This window comes from Balearica regulorum, chromosome 1 (assembly GCF_011004875.1).
Source record: "Balearica regulorum gibbericeps isolate bBalReg1 chromosome 1, bBalReg1.pri, whole genome shotgun sequence".
Lineage (NCBI taxonomy): Eukaryota > Metazoa > Chordata > Aves > Gruiformes > Gruidae > Balearica > Balearica regulorum.
Window position 1 is genome coordinate 67,243,751 of NC_046184.1, and position 27,021 is coordinate 67,270,771.

The 27,021-nt window shown below is 43.8% G+C and overlaps 1 protein-coding gene across 7 annotated transcripts in view; it reads right to left on the reverse strand.

Moving 5' to 3' along the window:
- Window positions 1-27,021, reverse strand: part of WASHC1 (WASH complex subunit 1) — a 44,922-nt gene that overhangs the window by 6,457 nt on the left and 11,444 nt on the right. For 6 of the 7 annotated variants that reach the window (XM_075756275.1, XM_075756286.1, XM_075756315.1 and 3 more), the window contains 3 exons: window positions 26,069-26,222; window positions 4,330-4,441; window positions 3,477-3,623 (listed from right to left, as the gene is read on the reverse strand). In XM_075756275.1, the coding sequence (XP_075612390.1) occupies window positions 3,477-3,623; window positions 4,330-4,441; window positions 26,069-26,217 (408 nt within the window). In that variant the 5' untranslated portion in view covers window positions 26,218-26,222. Of the gene's footprint in view, window positions 1-3,476; window positions 3,624-4,329; window positions 4,442-26,068; window positions 26,275-27,021 lie in introns of those variants that run through there. The other variant, XM_010298361.2, reaches the window with a different exon arrangement.

Genomic DNA, 27,021 nt, shown 5'->3' on the forward strand with positions numbered 1-27,021 from the left:
TTCAGAAATAAAGGTTCTTTTGATCATGAATATTCATCTTCCAATGTTTAATTTTTTAAGCATGAGGGAGTACTGACATTTTTGCTAGAACTGTTCACACATGCTTAGCCCTCAAGTCATATATATTTTTTTTAATTCTCTCTTTGTAGATTTCAATTAGCACTGGAAGATTGTGCGTCACTTTAAGGGCGGAGTGAGAAACCAACCATTACCTACATTTACTTTTAAGTCTCATCTAAGGCAGTTATAAAAGCACTAAGCATGAGTATTACTCTGAAACGTGAGGCTCTACATAATCCTTCTAATTTAAAGGCCACCAAAGTGCTAGTCTTATTCAAGTACCTAGATCTGTTTTGAAATTTAGAACAGCTACCTACCATCAATAGTATCCTGCAACTGTGAATTCCACCAGTTAACATGCCATTTAAAAATGAGTTTTCTTATAGGGACACTAAGACCTTAAGCCAAAGGTTCAGCAACCTTTTCATACTGAAGTCATGGTGGGTGCTGGAATACTCAAACCCCCCAGCCTGGGGTTTGGCACCTGGCAGAATCACACCCCTAAGGACGCTGCATTTCCAGGCATCTTTCTCCTTAACAGCCTACAGTTAAAAATATATAAAGTCACCCTGGTTCTTAAAGTTTAATTACAACTCTTTAATTACACTCTTACAAAGGCAATTGGGTTGATGCACCAGAAACCCCATTCCCTCCATGCCAATGGCATGCTGAGGCTAGCTGGAAAAGCATTTGATAATGAGCAAGTGCCAAAAACCCAGTTCAGCCTCCTCATGCCCATGGTGGAGGCAGAATTCATAAGGACATGCCAAGTTACTGACATTTTTGAAGCCTTGTGAGGTTACTCCAGCAATAGACTGTAACTTTTGCTTGGATCTCTTCCCAAGCCCAAGCAGACCATGTCTCCCACCTAGTCTTCTAGCCTCCTGAGGGGCACTTGCAGCACCCAGACACAGGTCCCACCACAAAGGCAGCGCCCACTGCCTAAGAAGCCCCACAGGGCTGCAGCCAACTCACTGTTCAATCCTGCTTAGCTGCTACCACACCAATGTGCAAAGCGAGCTGCTTTCCAGGCTTACCACAAGGACCCTGTTTCTGGCACTCTTATCCATCAGTGCTTACCTTACCAATCTAAACTGTGTCTTCTCAACAGCTGAGTTTTCACTCGCAGGGGGTGTGGAGGGGGAAAGGAAAATTTCCCAGGAGAGAAACATTAAATAAAATTGCAGAACCACGCACATTGCCAACTCAGCTGCTTTTCCCGAAACCAGGACACCCCCAGAACACAAATCCTAAGCGCTGAGCACAGGCTGCCACAACCGACCCTCAAACTGACACGAGCAGAGCTTGCTTTCCTGGTGGGGCGTGTGTGCATGTGTGAGTGAAGTTAGCAAAGGCCACTGCGACTGCTCCCAGCAAAGAGGCCCTCATTAGAAGTGAAAACAGGCAGCGAGCCTCTGCTGAAAGCCCTGAATAATTGAGGAGGGCATAAATGCAAACATTAGACTTCCCTCTGTCACATTTCATTACTGCAAGGCATGTCAGGCTCCGTGCTCAGCTATGGCTGAGAAGGGCCTGTTCCCCTGGAACGTGGTCAGAGCTCGGCCGCACTGAGCCCCACGCGGCACACCAGCTGCTCCTGGCGCCAGCCTCTCCATCGTTCATCAGCTGACAGCCACTTGCCAGCACAGCAGCATCCCCCCGTCCCACCAAAGAGCTGCAGGAGCTAGTGTGTGCACAAGCTTGGCAAGACTAACAAGACCGCTGCATGAGGTAAGGTCAGGAAAGATTAACAGCCCCAAGGGAGGGTCGAAAGATGGGTCACAGGAGGGGAGGAACAAATACAAACATCCCACGGGGCCTGCAACGAAGTCCCTGTGGTGATGGCAGCCTCGGTCACAAAGGGCAGAACATGGCAATAGTACAGAGACCGCCTGGGACAGGGAAGCGGTGGCATTGCAGGCAGATGGCAGGGGCAGCAGGGCAGGGCATGCAGAGCCTACTGGAGCCAGCGGGCCATTTGCTCTTCATGGGATAGTATTTTTTCGCAGCTGATGCTCTTCTCAATCCACTCCCTGAGCGAGGGGCTGTACATTTGCACCAGCCCTGCAGGGAGGAAGGACATCTCCCCTGCTCACTCACTGCCTACCTCTGCTTCCCGCCATGCTCTCCAAAGGAATGGGGCCACCAGCCAGACAGCTCAGCCATAACCGGCCTCCCCTGGCCAGCCAGCAGCAGGTCCCACGCCACTCTGCCCTGTGCTACTGCCAGGGCTCAAAGGAAGCACGAACCCTGCTTGAGTTTGCCAGCTGTCCATTCGGCCAGCAACCCTGCTTCCCTGGCCTGGCTGAAAAATTCATAACTACTTCACTGTGTGAGGTCTCAACTCCATTAAAACTCAGGAAAGTTTAGCGTGATAAATTATTCAGTGGCAACTTTATTTTTGGGCCAAGGCACACAAGGATGAGGAAGGAAGTCTCTTTAGGGGTGGAGAGCAGGGAAGTTGTCAGGTTGATCCCTAACCTGCCAGGAACAGCACATCTGCTACTCCTGGCACAGCGCACACACAGCAACTTTTAAACTTTAAACACAGCAACTCTTCCTCCCCTCCTTCCAACCCGGGGATGTTGACTCAAATTGTTGGAGAATCCTTTGGTAGCATTTCCCACCAAACCTACCCCTTCACAGACCTCCCTCAGAAGCCCCTCTCTGCCACTCAGTCCCCAGGCTAAAAGAGAACTCAATACTTCAGGACCTCCTTCAACACCACCAGCTGCAGACATCTGTGCTATGGGCACACCTGGAAGCCCCAAATGCACTGGATACTGAGAGACTCAGCCCCTCTGAAGGGCTGAAGGGCAACCTACAATAGCTGAACACAAGGCAAAGGAGAAGCAAAGCACAAAAAAAGATGTAAAAAAGCAAAATGGTCTTCCCCCACAAGATGTAAAACTTAGCTGGGAACCAGGGAGGCACAATACCCAAGTGCAATGCTTTCCGGGGACAGAAAAATGCCCTAATAACTCCTTTTTCTCCTGACACACTCACAAGCACTGTTACCTTTCCCTTCTCACCACTGCTTATATTAGAGCCTTCAGAAACAATTTTTCAAAAAATTATGGCTTTGATCCCAGCTGCCTTGCTATGCACAGCCAAAGCCGTAAGGCCAGCCACCAGCACCCACCAGCACCACTGCAGGAAATGGTGGCATTTCAGGAAACGGAACTTCTCCAGAGAGTTGGCAGCCAACAGCCACCCAGAGCACTCAACCACCCAGCAGGTTTTGTACTGACATGCCCTTCTCAAACTGGCTGCTCCAAAAGCTTCCCAGCCCAACCTCACACACCCTCATCAACAAGCCAAGCTGAAAAGATGTTCTCCTCCCAGCCTATATCCTAAAGCCCTGGTCTACTTCATCAAAAAGATGAAGCTTCCCAGCTTCTCTTCCTCCTCCTTACCTGCAGAGCTTTCTCATCCAGCATTCGGTGTTTGCTCTGAATCTTGTGTCTTGGGCACTTCTGTTTAGCTGGGTCTTCTGCACCAGCAAAAATTGAACTGTACTCCTGCAACCGTTCAGGGGCTGGATACTTGGCACTGGAAAATACCTGTGGAGAAACATGGAAGGACTGGAAAATTCCAACAACTAGGCAATCCCACAACACAGAAACACATGGAGTGGAGTGAGTGCACAATCTGTGCTGCCAGTGGGAATGGACAGCCTTAGAGTCAACAGGCTCCTAAGGGCTATCTGCACAGACCCAAACATGCATGGCCTGTCACTTCTGAAACTGGAAGTGCCACAGCTTCTCTCTCTATATAAAGTACTAGGAGATCACTGGCAAAAAGGCTTCCACTGGCAGGAAGGGAGTTGGAAATACCATGTACAAATGGAGCAAGAATGGGGGAAGAAGGATTTTCACCAGTTTTACATGGCTCGACAGGACTGAGATGCACTAAGGGGAGGCTCCTTAACAGCAGCTTTCATTCAAATAGCCAACGTGGCTATGAGCTTGAAGTGTGAGGGTGTTGGGCTTAACTCAGCACATGCCTTTTCTCTTTCTCAGGAAGCAGCTGGGGCAGCAACTTATATAGGCCTCATAAGGCCTGGAGCTGTGTGGCTCATCGGTCTAAAAATCATCAGCTGGCTGAGTCAGGAAGGAGATTCTCTTCATAACCCTGCTCAGCAGCAAGGCATGGAGAGGTAAGCGGGCAGCAGCCGAGCACCTGTTCTTCTCCAGAGCTTACATTTGGAGTAAAGACAGAAGGTGGAAGGAAGAAGAGAGGCCACGCAGCCTTCACTGAAGTCACTACCTTAATAGCCTTCTTGCTGCCCTTTATCTTCTCAATCTTCGCTTGAGCGAGTGTGACTCTCTCACCAATTGCCTGAAGCTGTGCCCGGCTGGCTTCCACCCGCTGAGAGATCCTAGGAGGCAAGCACCTTTCTTAAGATGAAGAATCTAGAGCCAGAGATTTTTTGGCAATAGTCAGTGCCCAGGCCCTCAGGGAAAGATGTGAATCTCTGTGGACTGGATTGTTTCATAGGGCAAAATAGTGCTTGTTGAGATACGCTTGTCTCGGTCCCATTGAGAGTTTTATGTACTCCGACACGAAGGTAGGTCTAGTCCGTGACTCACAGCACAACATTCCTGCGGCTGTTTTGAGGCACAGCACAGAAAGATGGAGAACTGCAGCTTTTTTGTGACACCAGAGTGCCACAAGCCCTACGCCTCTCTGCAGGTACTGCTGACAAGAAAGCCACAGCCAGTTATCAACTACCAACATATTTTTAATAAAAATGACTTGTTAAAAATGAAAGGCAACACATGCCAATGAGCAGAGTTCAGGACTCACAAGGCTTAGCCTGCCCTCTACTATACCAGCAGTTTGTTGCACAACTTCTTCCACGTTGCTTTGCAGCTTTGTGATTTGGTTTCCACATCAGTTAAACAACATTAGGTCCTCATTTGGAGCAATAAAGCACGCTAACTTGCATAATTTTTGCATAACTAGATCAGCATCAAAACGCTTTGGGACTGAGGTAAAAAGCAATCTCTGGCAACAGGGGATAGCGGTCACTGGTTAAGTACCTCTGCATTCACTACGTGGAAATATTCCTTTCCCACACCACTTATAGCAGACACCTTGCAGCTGGGCACGCTACTGCAACTGCCAGCATGCCATGCACAGCCACTACCATGCTGTAGGAACTGAACAGGTTCAGCCAGAAGCTAGGAGGGACACTGGAACCAGGCATCAGCTACAGGTAACTATGGAGTCACCTCCTCAGAAGAGACCTTCCTTCCCCATACATAACCCCATGCAGGTTCTCCCTAGCTTCAAGCTTAATAGCTGAAAATTGTTCTGAATCTTCACCCCTCTAATGAAACCAGCAAAGAATATTTTTATGGCATTAGGAGAGATAGCACTCCACTTCAGCGATGTTTTGTAGCAATGAGTTCCATTGGATCACTTTGTGCTTGTAAAAATCAATCTCAAGTATTGCCTTTAAATTTCACCAAAAGTCATTCTTTGCTTTTGAGTAGAGAGCTCCCATGCTTTTTTCCCCACTCTCTCTGTATAACTCCTTTTAGCGACAAATTTGACATCAGCAGTGATCCATAGTTCCCATTTTCAAACTGTACCAAACCTGTCTCTTCAAGTATTTTCACTCTGTGCAGCACATTCCCTATTTCAGTAGAGAAATGGACTCCACTAAAGCCCTCCCATTGCAGGTAGTGAAAAACCAGTGAGTACAAGCAGCCTATTCACCTTGTATCTTTCCGAAAGACCCCCACCTCTTTCTCTAAACAGCTTTAAGTGCTTCTGTTTGTTTATAGGCATGCTCCTCTCTTTCTGGAGGCATGAAAATCCCTCCTTATGCATATGGCAGGAGAGCACGCAGCCTGTTTCCACTTTATTCTTTTTGGAGTGGGAGATGAGCAAAACTGAACCTCATGAGACTCTCCCTCTCAGAATTATTCTCCATTTCCCCATCCTTTTATTTTAAATACAGCCTAACAGCTTGTATTTTGTACCAACACTAAGTACAAATCTGTTCATGATTTCCTTCCCACACCCTCCCACTGTCTCAGTGGAGTAAGTCCACATCACTTATACACTTGATAGGTTCTCAGAGTAGTTTCTGTTGTTCCTTTCAGTGTGCATTTCCTAGCACCTGTTTGCAGCAAATTTCATGTGTCATAGGACCGTCCCATTGCTTTGTCTTGTTAAAGTGTGAGATGCCTCTGAAGGACCTAACTGCTCTCCCCAGCAAATTCTCCCACCTCACAGTTCACCTCTTTTCTAGATGTTTCATAATTGTATTGATTGACACTATTTCCAGCACTGCTCCTGGGGGCATCTGACTATTTTTACTTCCTTCAAAGCTGAAAAAAAATTGGTCATTTATTTCTGCTTTGCCTCTCTCCCTCAAATCAATGATGCAATTTTCCCTCTCACCTGTGAGTAGACCCTTCTCCTAGAAGAGCTCAACAAAGCCTTTCTGAAGCTCCAAATAAAAGGGAGGTATCAATTGCCTTTTAGCCAGTACCCTGCTGACTCCCAGACACAATTCTTGGGCTGACCAGGCACATGTTCCTCTTCCAGAAGGAAATGTTAAGCAAGTAGTTATGCAAGCTAAGGCCTGGAAACGAGCAACCGTTCTCCTCCTTCCCACTCCATGCATGAGAGTGGGTCAAGCGAGGCAGTGAAATGGTTCCCTCGTTCCCTCATTCCCTTGTCGGTCCTGCATTATTCCCACTGCTTCACCAGGTATCACCTCTTCCTCTCCCATCTCACACTCACTCTTTTGCTAGCTATGAAGAAGCACAGGAGGTTTTGAGGAATCCCATTTATCCTTACCTTTCACCCTTAACCACTTCCGCATCTAACATTAATCCTCTAAGGCACCCAGTTTAGGAGAGGAATGGTGCCACAACTGCCTTGACACCCCCACCAACCACAGGTAGTGCTGGCTATCGCAAAGTGCTTCTTGGTGCCTGAGTACGAAGACCTCCTGTAGCGCATGGACAGCATCCGGAGAAGAACAGAAAGCAGAGCACCTCTCAGCCCACAGCGCTGCATAAGTCTTTCTCATCTAAGGTTTGCTGGAACCTCTCTGAAGAAGGAGGCATCCCTAAAAACAGAGCGTGACTGGCAATTACTGGGCACCAGCAGCAACAGTAACGATACATCCAGAAGGGAATGACAGAAGACATCTATAGCTTCATCCATCCGTTCTGCCTACCAAATAGAACTGAGAGAGATTACATTCACCCATGAAAGGACAGTATCAGGCAGACAAGCTGGGGAAGTTGTCCAGTGCCAGCTCAGGTATTTCAAATCACGATGGCTCTTCTCTGAGGCACCCTGTACTTTCTCCTGTGATCTCTTACACTAGGATGTGACACGCCAAATCCCACTGACCTTAGGAGATCTGCCAAAAACCTTCACCTGAGGTGGTACAAATGCAGGCCCATGCCAGTCTACAGAATTCATTTATTTGCTGCTGAGCAAGATAACTCTGAAAAAAATTATTAAACCCCCTCAATCCAACTAATCCAAATTCCATCACATTTACAGGCTCCTAAAAGTGCATAACTGTTATGCATGTACAGTTCAAGATACAGTTGCACGTGTTAGTTCAAAGAGACAATATACCATATTGATACTGAAAAAATACATGGAAAAAAACCCCTCATGTTCAAGTGTCCTCCAGCAACTTTAGTATTTCTATTGCTGTGGAAACTGAACTTATCCAAGGAGTCAACCTGGTGTTTGTAAGGAAAGGAAACAGGAAGGGATGGAGAGGGCTGTTGCCAAGGATTTCAGGGGCAAAGTGTTTGAAGCAAGGTGGCATTCAGACCTCAACCACCATTTAAGGAGGAGTGTGTTGGTTTGAAAGGCAATTGCAATCAGGACAGGAGCGGTAAGTGTTAACAAAATGGCCCATTACTGCCCCTCAGAACCCTGAGCTCAGACAGCCAAAAACACCATCAGCATCTCAACCTACCCCGTGCCTATCCTGTTAGTCAGTGCTCTGTTATTTTGCTCTCGGTGCTCTTTTCTGCTTGAGAAACCCCTTTAGTTAGATTCAATGTGACTTTGGAGTTGGAAAGAAGCAGGAGGCGTACAGCAACAGCCCCTCCCTTTGGGCAGGATGCGTGCTTCGGGACAAGCCAAAAGGGGGCCTGCAGAAGAAAGGAGAATATATCACCTGCCTTCAAATCCTGGGCACTGAGCCAAACCAACCTTCCCCTCCCAGTGCTTTTCTTCAGGGAAGTAATACATGTGGCAGATTAAATCTATCTAGTGGATTATCTCTTAATCCATACAGACTTTTATTTTTGATCTAAGCAGATATTAAAGCCAATCTTTCAGCTGCTTTGATTCAAGCTTTCACGTTCTCTTGTCCCTCTGAAATCTTTTTGCAGTCAAGCCCCCCTGTGCCTCACCCCCAACTTAGATCTCGTCTCTTGATGAGCTGCCTTGAGCTCCTCTCCATTTTCGAGGCGACTCTCCCCAACACTCATAGCAGGTCCCAGGAATACTTTCTGTCACCTCATTGCCTCCCTCGCTGGCCTCATGTCCTCTGTCTCATCTGCAGCCACAGAGCAGATCAGTTCTCATTAAAACTCCTCTGATAAATCTCACATTCAGGCAGCTACTGAAAGACCTCCTCTGCTGTGTCTGTGTCTGCTCATAGGGGAAAAATTGCTGTTCTCTTACTCCCATAGGAAAAAAGATTTGAGGCATTAGGAATCTGGCATCCAGGACACTGGACACTGCCTGTGAGCACTGGCAATAATGCTTTATTTCTATGAGGGTCTCCAAGCACTCCACAATGCCAAAAAAGAATTGTGACTTTTATCACCTATATTTGCTAGGGATCAGACAGCATCAGAAGAAAGCTTAAAATCAGAGCAGGTTTAAAGAGAGGCTGACAGATTCCCAGAAAGGTGGCTGAGCAAGACAGAATTCAGCTGGAAGGAAGTATCACAGCAGCAGGAGACCCTTTGCTATGTTGCACGTACACATCACCCAAAAGTGACAGCGATGACAAAACTTGGAAAGTGGGAGAGAGAAGAGGCAAGCTCCACACCAAGGTGAACGAGAAAGGCAAGGCAGGAGAGGCTGGGAACAAACCTCTCTAGAATACCAAAGAACTTCAATTTCATATCTGAAGTACAAAGGTAAGCGATCAACCAAGGAGAAAGAACATTACAGAGCAGAATGAGAAATGAAGTTGCAGCCAAAGTATTAAATGACTTTTTCCTTAAATGAGGACTGCACACATCACAACAAGTCAGGCTTCTGGTCTCCTCCCAGCCCAAGCTCCAGCCTTGAGAGATAGGAGGAGGATGCACGGCCTTGCTCTTCTAAGCTTGTGGGTACATACGGTAAATTCGTTCTATAAAACCTTGGCTTTTGGCCTAAAAGTCAAAGTGCTTTTTTTTTTTTTTTCTTTTCAACAAAGCACACTTTTATTAAATTCCTCCCTTACTGCAGGAGGTATGAATTAGAAGGGCCAGAGTTTATGGTTCTTGTATTTTATTACATCCCCAGACTCTCCAAGCAGCTGGTGCTGCAGCAGGGTAACAAGGGAGATAACAGTGCTGGCTGCCATTCATCCTTCCACAGCACCAGTGCCAAAACCAGCACAATACTACTACTGATGAATGAGATACCATTAAACCTCTAGGACAACTTTCAGTGGGTTTCCAAAAGTGAGAGAACCACTGGTGAGGTGAGGACACACTACCTCCCAGGGACGGGGAGACATCATCCCAGGATGAAAGCAGCAGCAGAAGGTGGTGCTGAGGGAGCTAAATGTCAGCTTTCTCAGGCTGCCAAGTCTCTTCCTCACCCGCTTCTTTACTGGGACCCAGAGGCACACCACTGCTCTCTTCTACTTGTATGCTGTGGAGAAGAAAATCTCAAACTTTTTCAAGTTTTAATTTGTCTGAGAATCTTTTGGAAAAAAGGCCATGGGCTTTTATGGCTCCTCAGGCTGCTGAAGTGATGGGGAAACATCAATGCATCGCCATCGGTACCCTTAACTCAGGGCTTTGATGCACAATCCACTAGAGTGAAACAGGCTTAGAGAGCTAGGCTAGAATATCTAAGCGTGTTCTGGCTGGCTAACAAAGGATAGTGTTTTTATGGGGCACTAGAGTGTGCTTTACAAACAGCCTTACCGCATATGGATGTTCCTACACACTGCGCTGGGCTCAGAGTTCAGCAGCAATGACTGGCGCAGCCTGAAATGGACTGTGAGAAGCCCAAGCCCTACCCTCCCCACTCCCACGCAGCGCCTCTGCCCCAGCAGCCGGCAACACTGCAGGACTGAGATGGAGAGAGCAAAGGAAAGGCTGCTGAGACATTTACAGTTTACAGCGATCCAGAGCAGCATTCAAAGGCAGTTCACAATGCCAATTCACCTCAAAAGTTTGAAAGGCAAAAAGCAAAAATGCGTGTTTTTTTGTAAAGTCAAACACATTCAACCACTCAAAGAAAGATCAACTTGTTTCCTTTCTGCTCTTCTCTCCTTCATATTTAAGCAGTTTTTAAAGTCTTTGTGTCTGAGTAAGTGTAATCAGAAACTGTCATCATACACCATCTCTGACAGAGAGAAATCCCAAGTGAGATAGTATAATCAACATTCCTTCCTCCATTAAGGGTTTGGGTATTATACTAATTAATGTTTATCACACTTTGATTGCTCCTTGAGCCTGATTTGCAGGTGTTTCAGCATTCACATATTGCCTCGTTCCCGTGATGCTGAACGGCTTTTCAGATTGGAGGGTGATCAAGGTTGCCAGGTTATCCTCAGCAGGATCTGGCATACCTCACTCTCCACAGGTCAGGTTCTCACACAAAAATAATTTCATTTTGATTTTTAATCTCTCATTTCACAAGTTGCTCCCTCTACTGTGAATTAAGTTATGTAAAACTGGAAACTTAGAATTTTGACCTATTATCACAGCACCCTCCTCCCTCTTCCCCTGCAGCTTGTTCTCCTCCCCAGAAAAGCAGCTTTTCTTGTTTCCTTTGCCTTTAACAAAAACAACACCAAAAAAGGTCACAAACAAGTTCTTATTTAACATTCCAACGTTTTTATTTGCCTTCCACCACTGACTGATCTGAAAGTGGACAGGCTTTCCTTTTTTTAGAAGAATAAATAATATAGAACATATACTAAGTAGAAAGTCTGTATTTGCAAATAAATTACACAATTAGATCTTCTATTTAAACTAAGCAGGCTACTTTTGGTCAAACTACTTCTCCATTAATAATGTTAAGATATATAAATACAACAGATTCTACCATCACGGTAACAACTTTTCGGAAGGATGATCTAAAAAGAAGTAGTGGGAAAAAAATGGTTCTTCTACCAGTACTGCTGGAGTTTCATAGGTGATCTTTTGCGTTCCTCCACTGGCAGCGTGGGGGCTAATACTGAACAACACTGTGGAGCTGCTTCCCAGACCAGTGGCCACAGAAATAGTCTCGAGGTATTAGGCAGCAGATGCTGCAAGTACTAGTAACTGGTTTGTTATTTATATTGTCTTCACTCATCCTTACAAAATTGTCACAAGTATTTACTCACTGAAGCTCAATCTTTTGTAGTAATAGCCTTAAGTACTTGGTTTTTTTCTTTTCTCTCTTTTTTAAAAATTTTTTTAGTAACTATTGAAAGGAAAACTAATCCTGTTTGGATAGAATTTTATGAGACTGTCAGAAGTAAGTTTTATTTCCATGTTGCTTGATGTTATGGATCATATTTGGCAGATAGCTTGAGAAGGTGTTTTGGCACCTTGTAACCTTAAATTAATCAACTGCGTACACAAACATTAAGTTTTCATTTTCTCCCACTGAAGCTCCTTTCTTAGAATAGCCAAAGATCTTCCTCCCTGTCCCCACAGAACAGAAAGTGTGTACTGCCACACAGAGGCACAGGAAATCTAAGTAGTGGAAAAACACCCAAGTGACCTTGTGGTGAACAGTATCTGGGGTAGGGAGAGCTAACACCTTTAAAAAGGTCTTGGATTCCTCTGGATCCCTGAGTGTAGAAGAAATTCCTTCCCAGCCTTCATTTGGGCACCCTGTTTGATTCTACACAGACAACACTTCTATTGTACACTTCACTCAATCAACATTATGCTCTACGTTTCCTATCAGCAGTAGTCACAGGAGACAGATCAGCCTGGATTTAAATGTCTGATCGGTGCCTTCTCCCAGGTGGGGCTGCAAAAAAAATGCATGAGCCATCAGCCAAAACTGATGTTTCTTCTGAGCTTCACCTGAAGGTAGCAACAGCAGGACACTAAACACTGATAAGTCTACAGCAACCTCCCCAGCCCTTTTAGTCCACGCCTCACTTGAGCCAATGACGCCTCACGACATCGCCATGACATAATGTGGGAAAGAAGAGTGACAATTGCAGGGCCTTCCTCTTCATTGGCAAGGCAGTCCACATCGACTCAATGTTGAAGAACAAGAGGACAGCCTGGTTTATATCAGAAGATCAGGAAGTTCCTCTTTATTCGTAGCTTTCCACCATACCTTCCAAGTGGTTTTAAATCAGGTTTTTTGACAACGGTAAGTAGCACAGTTGCGCATGTGTGAGAAGAACTGGTTTAGTGAACATCCCTAAAGGTTCTACTATGGGGCTTGCCCTAATGTAAAGTTGAACGTACCACGTAAACTGAGCTGGGATGGAGGCTTTTTATACCAACATAGTGCAAACGCTGCTCCTAGTATGTTTATCTCTGCTACCAAAACAGTCATTGTCACCAAGAATAAGAATGCTGATCAAAACATGCCTGCCTCCGGAGCGGAAAATGATTCCTTGTGATAGAAGTTCGAACTCTAATCATTCTCCAAGAAAAGCATTGCTTTTCTTTTCATTTAATTGAATATCATTAGAACTTCATAGCTTTTCACGAAAAGATCTCAAAGCAATTTCTAAGCGTTAATTAAGTCTCAGCTGCTTGTGACACCAAGAATGGAATCATTTGTCCCCCGTGACAAAGTAAACCTGGGGAAATTCACAGTATAGTCCCAGCAGACCAGATTTTCAGTCTGTCATTCACTAATTTGAACAATTTTTGCTTTAATTCACAGGAATTAACACATACATTTCAGTAGTTGTTTAATTTTCAGTTTTACTGAGTTTAAGACCACCTGTGCGAGTACTTCTACGCTCTTCAGTGCCTTCCCATTGTCAAATCTGTCCCACTGCTGTTCTCTAGAATAAACTACCGCCAGAAAGCACTGATGTAAACCACTGACCATTCTCTCCATCACCAGTTCTTTCTCTGGATCCAAAATATACCCTCTTCCCACATTTAAGACTCAAGTTTGAAGGTAAAGGTTTTTGTACTGGCTTTAAATTTTCCCCACTTCCCGGTAGCTGATGGCAATCACACAGAATTTGACTTGCACGCCGCAAGTTAAACCCTTCAGTCCCCTTTTCAATAACAGATACTTAAGAGCTATCATTTACAAGCTAGTAAAAAAAAAAAAAAAATCACACAATGGTCACCAACTAAAACCAGTCTCTATAAAAACCTCCGTCCTGCACGTTTGGAGTTGCATATTCAGGAGAAGGACAGCCTAAGCAAGAAAAAGGCCTTGCTACCATAAAGCAGTCTGTTTCATCAACTGGGAAACCCTCAAAGACAACTGCACTTCATCTCTTCTTGTAACTCTTAGTTTCTTTTGGACTTCCACCACGTAATAAGGGTCTGCCTCTGTGGTCTTTCCTCACTTTGTCCTGACCTGTTGAGGTTGTCATCTGAGACTCAGCAAATGACCTAACTAGCTTTTGAAGGATGACTTGGGAGTATCCAGGTCATTTTTTTCTGCTCTCAGTACTGTGTTTCTGCTCATCATATTTGCTGCACTGTACAATCACTGTACTTTCAACAGCTTATAACTCAATTAAACTTCTTCTATGCCATTCCACTCTTCTTTCAGTTAGATACTTCTGCCCATGCAAGCATTGCCACTCACTGCTTCTGTTCAGCAATGATCCTCCTCAGCATCTTGTGAGGACCAGTGCTGATTCCCAAGATTCCCCCAAAATTCTGCTACAGTGAAAACAAGCCCAACCACATAAGATAACTGTGTCTGAGAAAGTGTATCAGCCCTTTGCTAGTTATGAAACCTCATTACTAATACATCTTTTCCCTTTCTCACCCATGCTTCCAATTGGAACTTCTCATAGCAGATCCTTCTCTTTCCAAACAGGTCTCCTTCTCTTAGTGGTAAGATTTCTCTCTGTATTTTTTTGCAAATGGAGCTTTTCATTTCAAAATATTTGCTCGTCAGAAATAGAGGTTGTTTAGTGTTACTTCTTCATTTTCCTACAATCAATTGCAGTCACACTCAAATCTCAAAAGGCACCTTCTATGATATGCCCATCAACAAGCTAATTTGAGCATAAGTGCTTCTTCAACAAATGAGAGTAACTCTTTATGACATGTTATCCATCTAACACCTTTCCTGAGTGATTACAGCAATTTCTTACTTTCTTGAGGGATTTCTAGTTACTTTTCCCAAAAAACCTTTGGGCCCCTGGCAGAGATTTTTCTAACAGCGCCAAAGAGCAGATGCCTCTCTGCTTGGACTGACAGCTGCTCTGTCATTTCAAACAGTCTGTGGCACATCAGTGATCTGACATCACCTTTAGAACCGTTCTAGATACATGATTTCATTTTCCTCACTGTCCTTTTAAAACTCATCTTCCCCACATAGTGACTCATAAATAGTCATTAAGAATGGAAATACTAGCTTCACAATAATACCAAAACAAATTTGCACAGTATACTTTACAAACCTCCTTCCCTACCCCAAAACTGCCAGAACTGTAAATTCATAAATTTTAATAGCCTAACCACTCACCCTGTGACATACACAAAAAACGTTCTCACGGACCAATGCCTTTAGCAGCGGCTAATCCCCTCATCCCAGCTAAAAATAAGCATGAAGCATAATGAAGGGCATGATTTTGGCTGTGGGGTTGTTGGGGTTTGTTTGTTTGTTTTTTCCCTAAATTGCCCATGTGCTAGAAAGAAAAAAGAAAACCTGGCACCTGGTCAGTAACCCAACACGAGTTGGGAGCTTCTTACCCTCCCTCCCTCAAAAGATACACAACGTCTGAATTTGTTCTGGAATCAACAAAATCCAGGATGCCACTGTCAAAATGTTGTTGTTGAAGGAAAAAACCAACAATCAAACCCAGTCACCGGGCCAAAGTGACAGAGAACTGAACTGTGGAGACCATGAACTTTCTAGTTTCTTGGTGCTGAATTACTGGAATGATTGGCATGTTATATATATTTTGTAGATAATCAGAAAGGCTATTCCTGCTGCACTACCACAGAGCAGAAGTGCAACAGCTTTACCTTCTCTTCTAAAAGCAATGTCCTGTTATGGCTCTTAAGCCCATCGAGCATGATTCTTATTCAGCTTTGACGGTAGGTCTAAAATGAAAGTCCTAGAAGTAAAGTAAAATTAGGTATTTGCATTTTAAAATGTATATTAATCCAGAACAAGGATCACATTCTTGGACAAATGAAGAATGGAATCCAACTCGGAAGATACTAAATTACCCACCTGGGGTTTCTCTTTACCACACTTTACCATCCAAATGCTTCATCCTTGGCTCCAAAAATAATTTTTATCCCCTCCTCTCCCTAATGGCACAGTATGGTGGATTCCCTCAATAAAATGATTTTCTGAAGGATTTAGATGGAAGAAAAACAAGAACTCCTTCATTACTGTCTGCAAATGGATCCAAAAGCACTGCTCTGTCTTAACTGTCAGAGGCATTTACACCCAAACTCTAACCTACCACATTTGGAAAAGCTCAGCAACAACACCATGGCTAGTCAGAAAGGACCATGGAAGGAGAATTTAATATGCCAGTCAAGTGTGAAGAACAGACCTTTGGCACTTGTGTTTCCTCCTGCAACTCCCCCCTCAGTCTGCACACTCTCACTGACATAGGAGGGAGCCTGTAATACACATTTCAAGCCACTCAGTGTTATTTTCCAGACAGTTTTCTCCACACTAGATCCCTGATGGAAGTCATGCCTATAAAACAAAGTGACTTATTTGAATCTCGTCCTCCAAGGCTGACTGAGTAGACAAAATGTCCATAGGAACAGAAAATGACTCCAACACATATATGAGAGTCCAGTGTCTAAAGCTGGTTGAGAAGGCAATTGTGTCAAGAAGAGTGGGAGAATCTGAAAATATTGCCACATCTGCGGGGTAAGAAACTAGAAAAAAGGGAACGTTTCTTTTGCTGCGAGGCACACATTGACTTGTTGTTATGATCTGCTTCTCCTTGGATATTTCCAGAGAGTAATAGCTACAGCCACCTGGGGTAAGGGACTGGGGAAAAGAGAATGCCTCTCAGGATGGGGAAGGTCATAAAATCTTTTCCAAATCTCTGTTGATTAACAGCCACCTCCTGCCCTAGTAGTTTATAAACATGACTTATTGCTGGCCAAAATTTCAGCCACTGCATCTCCCATCAAGTGGATCACGATCCTTTCAACCCACAGCCATTCGGAGTACTTCCAAGAAAGGAAGTTCACTCAGCTGCACAACAAGCAGAGTTTCAGAATTCTCCTGGAGAACTTTGTCAGGGCACCACAAATGTGGAAAGACATGAGGGAAGCACACTTAACACTCTCATGCTAAAGAACTGCAGCCATGAGGCCTCTTTGCATTAGTCACCCACAGCTGTGGCTGGGAGGTCAGTCCCACCTCTGCTCTTCAGGCAGCCCTCAAGGCCCAGGTTACTGCCTGGACCCTTAATTGACACGGACATCCCACTAACCCACTGAGGGACTGGCACCACAGCTGTTGGCAAAACACAGCCAGAGATGCACTGTAGCACAACTTGTCCACCCCCTACCCTCTAAAACTCATTTCCCTACCACATCTTCTCACACTGAACTGCTGTCTACCTCCAACCCAACACTACCTTTAAGGCACCCCCAAACGTTTATGAACACCACATACAAGCGATTCACATGTTGGCCTCTGCCTGAATCAGGCAGAAACTCTGAAACAACATTCAAGAGATGAGTCTACAAAAGGTGTCAACATGCCCACACAGTTCTGGCTTCAGAGTTAACTGAAAATAAACATGCAAAGGTGGACATGTAACCGATGTGTTTAACTTTTTTTTTAACTATTGTGATGGGATAGGTTGTGTATAGTCTCTGTAAACGAGGTGATGAGCTTATTAGCAATAGTAAGGTAATGGTCAAACAATTGTGTTGTTAGCAACCAGTCTTGCTGCTATGGTCCCTGTACAGCCCCAACCTAACAGGTAACTAATAAAAACATTTTAAGAATGAGAACCTGAGACCTTGGTGGTACCATGGAGCTGATAAATTGCGTAGTTGGTACATGAGCCAAGTAATATTTCATTTGCTGTCAAAATCATGTTCTATGAGTGAACTTTGTTCATTATAATCTAATTATAATACTAAAACACACCTCCATTCTAAAAGCTACCCGCCTCCAAGGTATGACCACCCCTCACTGGGCATGCTCTCTGAATTTCTTTAAGTCTACAGCTTTAAAAGCAAAGCGAGAAATTTTTACACCAATCATAATGAAGTAACTATGTGATGTAATTGTAACTATGTGTGCTCTGAGAATATAAATATGTGTATGTTTGTAGGCTAGGTGGGCATGTTAGGAGAGATCCCCCATGCACCCAGCACTGAATAAACCAATGTTGACTTTCTAAACTGCATTTCTGTTTGGAAAGTTTTTATTGCTGCTTGAGCGGTAACAGATGCTTGGTCTCATTGTAAAGACTTGCGTTGCTCTCTGGAACAAGTCTTTCTGGCATGTGGTAAGGAGGACAGATCACCACCATTTCCATCCCCAGCCAAATTATTTTACCTCTTTCTCAAAGGGCTCTCAGTACTCTTGCTATACAGAAAAGCCTGCTTTACGGTTCAGAGTGGAATTCTCTTCTCACATACCTTTAGACCATTATGTATATATCACCATTATTATTTCTGGATACGTTACTCTTATGCTCTAGGATACTACAATGTTCAGCCATTTAAAACTTCACTGCATTAATGCATCAAACAGTATTTCTGAAGTCCATAAGCCTCCACAAACATCAGCTGGTTCAGACCCTGCTGCAGTCAGCTTCAAAGGTTATTTCACTGCAATTGCATAGTGCTTGGGCTCCAGGCTATTCACAGGCTACCTTTTCAATCCAGAAAGAGTTCAGTAAACAAAAAGTTACATCTTGTCAATAGCAGAGAGGTGGTCTTGGGCTCCCACTTCTTACAGCACTAAAAGCAGGTGTAATTATACCTCTGTACTTTTTGTTACAAGATAGCTCATAAAAGTTTAAACCAATTTATAGCAGTTGGGGGTATACAAAGTGATCCATCCTTCAACTTAGTCACAGTTCTGTCCTCAAATTGACTGTGCTTTAAAGTAATGGATGAAAGAAGGCAACGTTTATCAAGATAATTACTTCTCACCTCCACAAACGGGTCTGACATTTGTTTCTTTCGCCTCTTCCTACTACAGGCTTTATCTCCATAGATGGTTTTGAAACTGGCCTTTGAATAATAAACAATGGTAGGTACTACATGTGGCATCTCTCCTGTTAAATCATAGCTCTCTTCAGGGAGTCTACAGATGGTAGCAAATTGATTTTAGCCTACAGACACATAAAAATATGAACAAAAAGCGAAAAGAAAATTAAGTCGGAAAGCCACTATGAACTGCATGTGATTGGACCAAATGTTTTTTTGAGTAATGATTTTCTTCAAGATGCAAAGTTCTGCTGCATGAACAGAGTCTGCACAACAAGAAGTTCCTATGCTATCAAGAACTTATTTTTATTAAATGTGTCAAAATTTATCACAGACTCTTCTGGGACACCTCTTTTCAAGAAATTCAACTCATACAGTTGTAGACAGCAACATCCCTGTAACAAATGACCTGCGTTATCATAATCAGTCCTCTAGAAGCTAAGGTGTGATTTCCCCTTTCTCATGACCAAAGAAAATAAACAAAATACCTTCAAAGCAAAGCCCTCCTTTACTGAAACAGCAGCCCTGCCTCCCTCTGTTCTCTTTCCGTATCATTCCTTCACCCTTTCAGGAGCAGCAAATCCTCCTTCTGATCTCCCCAGAATTGCAAAAGCAGAGTAAAAGTTGTCCAGAGAGGAGTAGATTCAGGCAAGCCACAATGCATATTCTACCAGGTATTTTTCCAGCTACTGAGTTGCACTTCCATGGGTAGATGCATCTTACACTTCATACTTTCTAATCTCTTCCATGCTTTCTCAGAGAGTCTGTCTTGTTGTGTCTTTAAGGACCAGGGAGAGAATTAGCTCACCAGAACTTGAAAACTGCTACTCAATATTGAGTTTTCTCCAACAAGGTACACAAGAGACTACACTGTCAGGGTTAAAAAAACCACAAATAAAACAACAAACCATATGTACCAAAGTTACCTAAGTTTCTCCCTACTGTTTGCCTTTCCTATTGTACATGCCATCTGTTTTGATCAAGCTGTCTCACACTGCCACTAGATATTCCACTACCATGAAAGGCCCTATAAGAGTAGAGAGAATCCTCTCAAGAGCCCCATTAAGTCTGAAATTGTTGCCTGCCTGCCTGCTTTTGCTAAGCAGCTTTGAGGCCAATTCCAGAAGGGGGAGAACACCTCTACTGCAACTTTCGCATTTTCCTTCATGTTTTTACTACTTACAGCAAATTGATATATCAGCAGTTTAGCATGATTGCACCTAAACCACTCAATTTATTTTTAGTGACTGAGGATATGGGTAAGGCTTGTATTTCCTTTGTGGGCCTGGATGGCCATTTCAGCATCCTGGACACAATATTCCATCATTTTCTTTTCAGATGCAGAATCAAGCATTAAGAGCCCTTCCTCCCCACAGAATGTTTTCTGTAGCTAACACAAACTCATCTCATGCTTTGAGAAACATTTTGCATTAACGCTGGCACAGAGTCTTTCAGTTATTCATTAAAATGCACCTCTATTTGCAGACCTGCTATTAGGTGCGAAAAGCTGAAGTCTGCTTGGAGGAGGATATTGAAGGTGAAGCACTTCAATCATTTCTTTAAATTGCTCATTTTAAACTATGCTGAAGGCCTCACTAGTGTACAGAAGGCTACAGCTTTCTTATCAGGTTCAAGTCTGCCTTTCAATCACTTAAAGCAGAACAGATTGATCACCCTCCTTTTGGGGGCATGAGATTCAAAGATAAACATACTGCTAGTGAAAGAAACTGATGTGGGAGAGCTGTTAGTAGACTTCGAGCAAGGGCTTAAGTAACCATCACTACATTTCAATGACAATGCCATAAAGAGTATCTCGCTTGCAGAACCAAATTTAGTATTCTGTTCCTCTCCTTCAAAAGACACATTTAATCTCTGAAAGTCCAATAGACAAAGATTTTCAGCACTTTCTCAGAGGAGCAAGAATCCTGTCTTGCTAATTGTCCACCATGATTGTTTCAATTTTAAGGAATAATCTTTTAATGACTTAATACCATTCGGTCTCCTCTTTGCTACTATTCCCATCTCATTCCAAGCTGCGACGGCTCTATCTGTGCCCCTTCTCACCTGCTGCCCCACTCCATGGGCTGTCAAGGCATCTGAATTGAGCCTGAACCTGAGATCCTGCAAGATTTTTAATCTTAGGGATCTTGGCAGCATCCAGAAAGAGTTGTAATCTGGACTCCTGCAGAACAGTCACTATCCCTGCACTTCCTTTTGAGGGCATAGGATGCTTGTTATGCCAGCTGCCATCAACCTTCCAGGCATGCTGATCTGACGCCCACATGTCACCTCCTAAAGTCCTCATAATAGTTTGGGAACCTCTCTCAAGCTACATCTTTACAAGCTTTCAAATTTATCTTCCAGAGGACCAAGAGAGCTAAAAGAAATGAGCAGTTGCTTACAAAGTGTGCGTTACACTTGAAAAAAAAAAAAATCCACATTACTTGGACATGCCTCTACAAGAATAACCAATATCTGCAGGCAAAATTCCCTCCCTCTGTCTTCCCCATGCTCCATGACTTCATGTCTGCAGGATCATCCACTCACTCACTCCTTCACCTCACTGTTTCTGCTTAATCTTCTGGCAGTGAATGACTGCTTGTCATGGTTTAGCCCCAGCCAGCAGCTGAGCGCCACATGGCTGCTCACTCAATCCTTCCCCCCCGCCCATGGGATGGGGAGGAGAATCAGAAGATAAAGGTAAAACTCAAGGGTTGGGATAAGGACAGTTTACTGGGACAGCAAAGAGAGAGGGAAACAACAACACTGCTTATAACAGAATATACAAAGCAGGTGATACACAATGCAACTTGCTCATTCGACAACCAGACACTCAGCCCACTCGGCCTGTTCGGGAGCCACACTCCTCCCCAGCTAGCCCCCTTTATATGCTGACCACGACATCATATGGTATGGAATACCCCTTTGCCTAGTTTGGGTCACCTGTCCTGGCTGTGTCCCCTCCCATGTCAAAATTAACTCTATCCTAGCCAAAAAAAACAGGACACTGCTCCTACAGTCCCTCAAGAGATCTATCTGAAACTAAATTAGACCCAGCATTCTCTCTCAGATGGCCTCTGGGACAACTTCAAAGTACCATGAAGTGACTTGTTGCTTAACAAGAGCCATATCACTCTCAAATTAACTGGAGAAAAATGGACTCCCGGTGCTACAGCCAGGCTCCTGGTGTAAACTCACCTGAATGGTGACCCATCACAACAGAGCCCTCTTGACAGCTCTCCTCCTAGTAAGATCAAACCCTTACAGCCAGGAGACAAACAACTCCAATGCAGTGTTCAAGCTCTAAGCTGCATCCCAGAGCTACTGCACACAACAAACAACACAACACAGCTTGCAGCAAGACCCTTCTTTGCAAGTGTCCATGAACATTTAATAATACATTCCACAGACCTTCTAAATCACATACATTCTTATGGAGAAATTCAGTCACCCATTTCCATTATTGATAATCATGACTAATCACAGTAATAAGTTTAAAACAAGGAGGAGAGAACACCCAAATGCACCTCATGATTAAGATTTTGTCTGCATTTTCAACTTCAGGACTACTCGCATCTCAACCCTGCTCCTGTTCCAAACATCCCTTATGGCTTCGCTGCCCAGCCAGCCACTCCTTACCTTACCTCCCTAAATCACACACTTACCAGACTTCCTCCCCACACTTAACAGCATTTCCACAGTGCTTTTGTTTTCCAACTACCGCTCTCAGAAGTGGGGCTTTCAATTAAACCTTTTGTTTAATATTAAAGTCTTTATCAAATATTTAAATGAAATTAATTTGAATTCAACTGGGGAGGAACAAGAAGGATATGCCTGTTTAGCTAAATACTACTCCAGACAAGCAAAGAACACTGAACAAAGATCTTTAAAAAGATCAATCCAGAAATTCTGCCTTAAACTGGAAAAAAAGAAGCACAAGAATGAGGAATTTTGTATGCTGGACAACTTGTGGTTGGATCACAGGAAAAGGAGACCAGGACCTTGATAACAACATTCCAACCCCAAATATTTATTTTCTTTCTACTGCTATAACACTCCATGAGATAACTTGCATAGGCAATTTTCCACAAATCTGTTATACAAAAGTGTACACTCGGAATAATGAACTGACATATCAGAGGTTATTAACATCTGGCAACAAAAACTCTCCTCAGAAATTGCGAAACTGCAAAGAGCAAGGCTAGCTAACCAGGGGGGCATCTCGAGAAAGCTAAACCCATCACCTATCTGAAGTACCTATCACAACAACATTCCTGTAAAAAATTCCCCAGTGCACAATTCCAACACAAACTGTCACCCAGAAAATGCTGGTAATGATGAAACAAAGAGATGAAAGACTACTGGCTAATTGAGTGTTTAAATTGGTCATTCTGCCTCCTGTGACCTATCTCAAAAGCCCTCCTTAAAAGTGCAGGAGTTAAACTCATAAAGATATTATGTCAGATTGGCTAAGTTAGAATATTTATGTTTTAAGCAGTGACGATATGTATTAAAATCTCAGTAGCTACAGGCGATGGAACTGATCTTTACTGCAGCTTCCACAGCAGATTAATTACATGAATTCAGTTAACATACGCAAGGTTAAAACTTCCATTACTCCAAAACACAACCCGGGAAAGTACGTGCGGCCTCTTGATCTCCTCACAGTACTTGATTTCAGCACCAAGAGGATGGGACTTCCTGAGAGGATGGGACTGTTGACAGTACTGACCCAAGACATCAACCTGTACTGTCCAGCAGCCGAGAGCCTGCCCAGGTCAATGCTCTCCCTCTGCAGGATGGGGTACTTCAATATTCTCCACGTGGAAGAGGCCGGCTGGGTCTCAGCTCCCAAGGGAACGTGACAGAGAGGGATGCTGAGCTAACCCCTGCTCTTTCTTAAGTGATTCCAGATCACAGTCCAGGTGTGCTGTTAGCAAAGTACAGAAGAGGTTTAGCTGCTCTGGGTTGCTAGACCTACTCTCCAAGGCTGTTCCCAGTGGGTCTGCTCTAGGTCTCAGCCATAGTTTACCTGGGTTTTTTGCACCTGCACATCCCACGATTCTCTACAAACTAATGAACTCTGAAGTGCCTCATTCCCCACATACCTTGCCACAGTTAATAGCGAGTCAACTTACTTGAGAAGATTTGGAAAGACGACAGCTTGGCAGAGGCATGTCTCATGATTCTTCAAACTGAGGGGAAAGGGAGGAAAGCTCCTTATCTTCCTTCCCCCAATCCTCCAAATGCAAAGGTGTCTTTATTGTGTCCCCTTGAGAAGACTGAATCCACAGGCACTTGCCACCACTACTCCTTCAGTACAGCCACTAACTGGCCCAGGGAATATTTCTTCTACAACCACAACAGTACCACAGTTGCCTTCAGCCAGTTTCCAAATAAAGAGAGAAAAAGCTCACCTTCCTTGCGCAATGGATGGACATGTTCATTTTAAGAATTCATACTCAATTGTCATGTCAGCAACAGCTCAAAGCAGAAGCTTTGATCAGCTAACATGGAAAAAAAAAAAAAAAAGATTCCTCTTTCCACAGAGAGTAAGAGAGACTCTTTCACTCCACCTTCAACAAATTACAAATTGGCTTGCCACTCTCAAAAGCACTGTACCGATCCAACTGTTCCCACAAAACAACCCCAGAACATCTGCATCTTTGTAGTACTGAAGTAATGAGTTTGACACACTCAGCTGAGTCTGCAACACTGAACAAGTTTCCTCTCCATCAACATTGCAAGCTGCTCTTTTGCAGATCAGAACAGTCAGCTTCCCCAGATAAGGCAGCTCCTTCCTGGAAATGGAAGATAGAGCTGCCTTATCTCAGGAAAGGAAAGATAAAAGGTCACTCTTCACTAAGTGGCAAAGTTCTCACCTTGGAAGCTTTGCCCCTTGATTGGCATGGAACAACCAAGGTTATGGAACTTTTAATCAGACACCTGCATAATTACTAAATCATTATTAATTATATCAGAGAGCTGAGACCTCAGAGGAAAGGCAAAGCAAACAAAGAGCCCAATGAAGCCTCCTCTGTTGTTGGAAAAAATTGGTAATTAAAAGTCATGAGTGCACCAGAGCGAGGGAACAGCATCACAGTCACTGTTCAGGACTCAGGAGTGACTTGCATACAAAACAGCAGGCTCGTCTCCCCAGGGAAATTACAGGGTACTGCATTACAAAGCAGTGAGTAGGAGAGAAGAAGGAAAAAAAAAAAAAAAAAGAAAAAGAAAAAAAGACAGAGAAAGAACCACTCCTGTTTTATCAAGAGCTTTATTTGCCCCACAGAGAGGGACAGCAATGCCAACCACCCCCAAGTTTGACAGATGTCTTCCACATGTTTCTGGCAGCTCTAGAAAGCCTTCTCCCAGCCTTATATCATGAAGGGTTCCCATACTGAGAACTGCACAAAAGAATGAGACCTTGTGTTCAACCTAATCCAGCTGACACACAGCCCTTGCCCGAGAGCCCTTGCCCAAACAAAGACTATTCCAATGAGAAGCCTTTATTTCCCTCAATGATCTGAGCTCAGCCTTAGCACCCTTTCCCCAGAGGCTGCCCTTCGAAGTATCACTATCAAAAATCGAAGATCTTCAATTTGCCCTTAAAAAAACAAAAAATTCAAAAGAAGAAAGAATGTCATGGTTCTGCTCATAGTGTAATAAATCAAACTTAGGTAGTCATGATCTCCACTGAAACCAAAGCAAGTGCTTTTGCTAATCAGAGAAGATAAATGCTGATCTGTTTCTTTACCAATGATATGACATGCCATCTCAGGGGCCATCAGATGAAAAAAGGCACCACGCTATCTACCATCACTTTCAGGTAAACACAAGAATCTCCCTGATCTGGTATATAGGTGGTCTTATAGACCCAAGCCTAGAGATGACCGTAGGCAAGAGGTGGCAAGTCTGGGCCAAATCCCTGGAGATCAGTTTAGATGGATTATGAGACTGTTGCAAGAAGAACAGACATGCTCGTGCGCTTGGCCTTCCAACATACGAAAAGAGAAGTGCAAAACATCAGAAGCCCAAAGAGAACAGTTTGTAAGTCCCAGAGATCAGAACAAAGAGACATTTTCTACTCCACTACTCCAAGTACAATGACTCAAGATACTCTAAATAAGAAAGTGTCCCATTTAAAACATGAGCAAGAAGGAATAAAGGATAACTGCAGCAGAAGCAGTAATGCAATTTGTGAGAGTCTGCCACTGAATAAAAAATTAATAACAACCAACCTCTGGCTAACAGCAGCCATTTCATTATGCTTAACTTTGACAGACCCAAATCCAATAAACTTTTATTGAAGTGCATCTGGTCCATCTTTATCCCTTTTCTGAACTTCCACTGCTTGCCAATGCAATGCCCTTTCACTGCTGGAACCTTATCACAGCTCTCTGTTTCCTATTGCTGAATGTTAAGCCCCCAACCCCCATGTGACAGCACCATACCTGTTGAAGATATCACCTGACACCTTTTGCAGGTACTGAAGTGCATCTGCCACCTGCTGAACAGCCTCCTCCCTGCGTAAGTCCGGTTGGATCAGGGGGACTGAGTACGTCTGCCCTTCCAAAAAGTGCTTCTGGGCTACTGTAGCCATTGTGCCTAAAGGAAAGAGCAAATAGGTCATAACAGTAATCATACTTAGATTTTATCACAGCTTTTATTCAGGGACTTCCACTCTCTGCTCCCCTAATTATTTTAGGAAAGTGTTTGCAACAGAATCGGTGAGCTGAGGAGAAAGGCACAAGTAGTAAGGCTGACATACTGGATTTTTAATACATCCAAGGCAGCTGCAATGAGGTGGGAGTCACTTGCTTATCTGAATGCGCTTGGGAACCATAATTTTGTTTTTAGTGTGATACTTAACAAATCTCTGCTCAGTACTGTGCTGAAAACAAAGATCACACTTTGGAGCAAAGTCAGTTCAGGGTGACCTTAAGACTCATCAGAAATCACCACGTCCCCCTCCTCCCATCCTCATAATCCAGACAGATATATTTCATGTCATATTATAACTCTATTAGCAAAATGCAGTATTTCATCTCACACTTCTGCTCCAAGAAGCACAATCACCACTCCCTTCCAAGAACAGTGGCTACGAAATTACAGGGCATGCATGTGCACACATGCCCTTCCTCCAAGCAGGTTAATGAGAGTTCTTCCATTCTGAGACTCCCAGGAGCTGCTCATTGCTTCTGATGACTGGATTTTTTCCTTAGTAACTATCTTGAAAGAAGTCTCCTTACTTTAGGATCCTTTCATATATAAAACATAAATAGTCACTGAAATCTTTCAGTCGTGTTCAACACATGCACGCTCCTGGATGCATCTGGGCCAACACCACAGCTCTGTAGCTCAGGCAGGAGAAGGCTATACATCACCTGTGTTTCCATCCTGCCAG